Source organism: Pundamilia nyererei, unplaced genomic scaffold, assembly GCF_000239375.1.
Source record: "Pundamilia nyererei isolate P.nyererei 1_Seehausen unplaced genomic scaffold, PunNye1.0 scaffold00016, whole genome shotgun sequence".
Taxonomy (NCBI): Eukaryota; Metazoa; Chordata; class Actinopteri; order Cichliformes; family Cichlidae; genus Pundamilia; species Pundamilia nyererei.
This window is the reverse complement of record NW_005187417.1, coordinates 1,873,270-1,877,682: the sequence shown is the minus strand read 5'-3', so window position 1 is coordinate 1,877,682 and position 4,413 is coordinate 1,873,270. Positions and strand designations below refer to the sequence as shown.

At 39.3% G+C, this 4,413-nt stretch overlaps 1 protein-coding gene across 1 annotated transcript; it reads right to left on the bottom strand.

The window, feature by feature from the left end:
- Positions 1-385: 385 nt before the first annotated feature.
- On the bottom strand, positions 386-1,458 carry brcc3 (BRCA1/BRCA2-containing complex, subunit 3). The gene has a single exon (XM_005725519.1). The coding sequence runs from the start codon at positions 1,348-1,350 to the stop codon at positions 568-570; it is 783 nt and encodes a 260-aa protein (XP_005725576.1). The 5' UTR covers positions 1,351-1,458; the 3' UTR covers positions 386-567.
- Between the last annotated feature and the right edge of the window lie 2,955 nt (positions 1,459-4,413).

Sequence of the window (4,413 nt, the reverse complement as noted above, 5' to 3'; positions counted from 1 at the left end):
TATATATATATATATATATATATATATATACACACACACACACACATTTTATGGTTAATACAGTAACCATAAAATCAAAAAAAGTTTGGCTTGCTTTTCATAGCCTTCCCTTTTTTTCCATTGCAAAAACCAACCAATTTATTCTGTCTCATTTCAGTATGGATTTATCCAGAGATGAGCACACGTTTTTTTCTGCAACATATTATGCAGCTTGCATGTTTTAATTTTGATTGAAGCCAATCAAAAAATGTGAGACACTGTGTCAACATGTGCAGCATGGAGACAAGCATTTAAAATGCTGTGCAGTCCCACATAAAGTGGGACACCTGTCAGTATTCTGAAGAAAATTTTAAATTATAGCTAATTATGAATAAACAGCTCAGAATTCAATAGTGAGCAGACATTTAATATCAACAGTTTGAAACTTTTCACTCAATGTATTGAGGTTCAACACCCAGACACTATCTGGATGGTAGGAAAACAGAAAAGAAGCTCAAATAAAGGCAGCACATTGTTCTTGTCCTCTGGGACAGACAGCTGGCACTGATCTCCGGACTGTCCTATGCCTCACAGAGCCGCCAGCTCCTGCATTAGCTTCTCCTTCTCCCGCTGCAGCTCCAAGATGCTCTGCTGGTTCTGCTCCAGCCGGTCCTCCAGCCACTGCAGCAGCGGCCCGCTCACCGCCGACATCTGGCTGCACAGGTTCTTGGTGAACACAGAGCCGTTGTGGATCTTGGTGACGGGGTCCAGGTGCGCCAGGCTGTGGATCTTGCGGTAGGTGTCCTGCTCCTCCTGGCACAAGATCCTCGGCAGCTCCACGGCCGACTCCAGGCACACCTTTCCGATGGCCTCGCGGGGCAAGACGTGGATGGGGATCTCCACACGCTCGTACTCGGAGCCCTTCTGCGCCTGCACGGACTGGAAGCAGGTGTAGAGCACCCGACCCGTCTTAGTGTTCTTGTCCTCGATGAAGCAGGAGAAGATGAGGCCCACGAAACACTGATCCAGCATCTGGTACATGGCCTGGGTGCGCACGTCGACGTGGGAGGGCCACACGGTGATGTGAGGGTGGGAGTGGTACCAGCCGACCACCCGCATCGGCCGGCTGGTCATGTCTGCCAGCCGCTCCGCCTCCGTGGAGGCCGCCGACAGCTGCTCCGGGGAGATTTCCACCCGGTCTTTCCTCTTGTCGGAGCGGCGGAGGATGATGACGGAGTGGATGTGGACAATACGAGAGACCTCCACCTCCCCGATACACAGACCCATCACCTCCTCCTTCTCTGTGCTCAGCGCGTGGTTCATGCACACCAGAAAGGCGTCGGACTCCAGGTGGACTGCGCTCACCGCCATTACTTTCCCTTAAATTCGGTAAAAGGGGGAAAAAATAAACAAATCCGAGAGACACTGCCGTACTTCCGCGTTCTTACATTCTACGCCAAAACATTCCGTGTAAGTGCAACAGCCCTCTTACACAAGGGTTCCGCCTTTCGGTACCTTTATTTTATTATCACGATTAACTAATGACGCACTCCATTGTACAGTTAATAATATCTGCGGAGGTTATATGCATAGAATTGTTACGGTAAATTAGGGCTTCTAAAGCTTAATAAATGCGACCTAGAAAATGTCGGAAATATATTTTTTTCTGTCACTTTCAATATGAAGGTTCCCACTCCAGCAGCTTAATGTTTTAAAATTCTCAACTGACGATTGAAAGAAAAAAAGAAAAGAAAAACAAAACGTCAGATATTCATTCATTCTTTATTTCTTGCTGACATTTTTTGTCTTTCGAAACATGATTCACTGCGAAAATTGACACCTGTGTGGAAATTGACTTTTTCAATTTAGGCCATTGTTCTAAATGCAGTTTCTAAATCAAGAAATATTGTATTTGCTCCTATCAATAATCCAATGTGTAATACTAGGTTATTTTTATAAAGACTATATTAAAAACGGAAGGCCCAAGGCAGAGACCATTGCAGCCAATCAACCCCTGACCCTGAAAAATGAATCCAATGCGCCTCAAATAATCCATATTCTTTGTAAGATAGGTGCATTAAAATGCTCGGTTAGCTTAATTAGTTCAGTGGCTCCCACTAGTAGAGTAAAGCCTTGTAGACACCTAACACCGGCAGCTCCCTGGGCCATAGTCATACCGATCATTCAAAGTGGCCACGCTTCTAATTCCACGTATTAACCAAATGCATGACTTATGCAAGAAGAATCACATTACAGTTCTTTAAGAATATGAACTGAGCTTTTGGATAAACAGAATTCAAATGGATGACTTATTAAAAATCTTACGGTATTTATGAAAGAAGATGAAGAAGGGGAGGGGACTTTTGGTGTGGCCAGTAAAGAAATTACACTTTATGGCATGTAACTTTTACAAGTTTTATTGTGTTTCTTACACACTTTGTCTTAGCAGCGCAAAAATATTCCACACAACCAACGGAGTCCAAAGCACACGCAAAATCACCCCCAAGTTTCTGAAGAAGCCAAAATAAAACCTTGTCAAATATGTTACCTGACTTGGTCTTTGGGGTGACATTAAGAGAAACCACACATCGTTAAGCAGCCCTGCATACAATGACACAACAAATTTGTTCATCTCTTGTGTCCTGCATGCTAAACATTTGACCCATCCAACAAAAATATAAAGGTGAATATATGAAGCAATTTAAAAAAAAAAAGCTTTGAATATAAGCAATAAAAACTATACTGTCTTGTACATCTTTATGGTTATAAATACCCAATTATTAGCACAGACGCATTGTGATTAAATGCTTCCTGGCTCCATTTAAAGCTCATAATGGCAGAGTCATCACAGTAACAGCATTTAGGACAAAGCCATATTCTTCATACTGAAGGGAAAGCATTGACAAAATCAAATATTTAAAAATAAAACTGTATTAAAATCGTTTTTACAGTAAAAGACACAAACACAAATTATACTGTGCTTTAAAATAGATCCATATTTCTGTATTGAAAATAAAGATTATAAATCACGGTTTTAATTGCAAAAGATGTTACACACTTAACAAGGATTGTGCAAATATTCACATACAACAAAACACACGGTTTAAACATTTCAAGCAACGTCTCTTCACTGTGCAAATGTTAAAATACATTTGAAAGTAACTGCTCTTTGACTACAGAGTTTGTATTTTAAGCTAATAATACTGGAGTGTAAACATGTGAAGAAAAGACTTGTGTCTGAAAACACACAAAGTCTTGAGCTTTAGCAAACTATGAAATAAATCACTGGATCTTCTTTACACTTGGTTTTAAAACCAGTCTCGGCTCAGTCCAAGTTTAAATGTGATAAATGTTCTATTTTTTAATAATTATCATAAACCTGACATGTGTTTAAAAAACTAAAACAAACAAACAAACAAACAAAAAACATGATTTAACAGTTTAGTTATCAAAAAGAAAACATATCACAAAACAAACTGATCTCTGCAACCCTGCTGACACCCCCTCCACACCCACTATCACTTTACTTTAGTTGACTCACTTCCATGTTTGCTTTATTTAATTGCTCTGGAGATTTAGGAATGCCTGCTAATGTAAACAGGAGATGATAGCACAACTCTGTTTAGGCAGAGCAGAAGTGTTGCAAAATATGAAGGTGGGATATATTAAGTTTTGTTTGTTTTTTTTAAAAGAAGAAGCTTTGCTGAATTTTCTTCTCTTTAGGAGATTAGTATGTTAACTCTAATATATATGTTTGTGTCAAATTATTCACAGAAGCATGGTTACATAGAAAAGTGTCCTATGTTTCAGTTCATTGAAAGCATCACCCTTTTAGTGGCTATACAACAGGAACAAAGACAAAGATAAAGCTGCTGTGATAAGCTGAAATGAAAACTGGCCAACATGCCACCTGACTGGACTCTAATGGATCACCTTTGATGCAATTTAAAGAGAAATATTGTATTGATCCACTGTGAGGCTTCTACTATTTAAATTTAAATCAATGCAGGCAGTGATGGGTAATAAAATATTTAACTTTATGTTTGGTTCATTCAAACTATTTAGTGCCATTTGAGTCCCCATGACAGAATCTATGTATTTTGTATAAAACGGTCAAATAATTATTTCTAAAAGCTTTCTTTATGCCTTTAACCCTCTTCTACCATAGAAACAACCATATGTGTCCACAAATATTTCTTTTTACAGTAATCACTGACTTTTAGCACAAGTAGCTTGAGCTGCTATGTCCCCAAATTGTGTCTTTGTTCAAGTTTAGTTATGGTTTTCAAGATTATTGTTACATATCCTTATTTATAATCTTCAGATGCTTTTTTGTTTGTTTGGTGTTTTTTGCTATTAATACATCTTTTACTGCCTAAAGTCTTTGCCTGTCCCTCAGTTACTCTCATGGAAATCACTGATTTTCAGCACAAC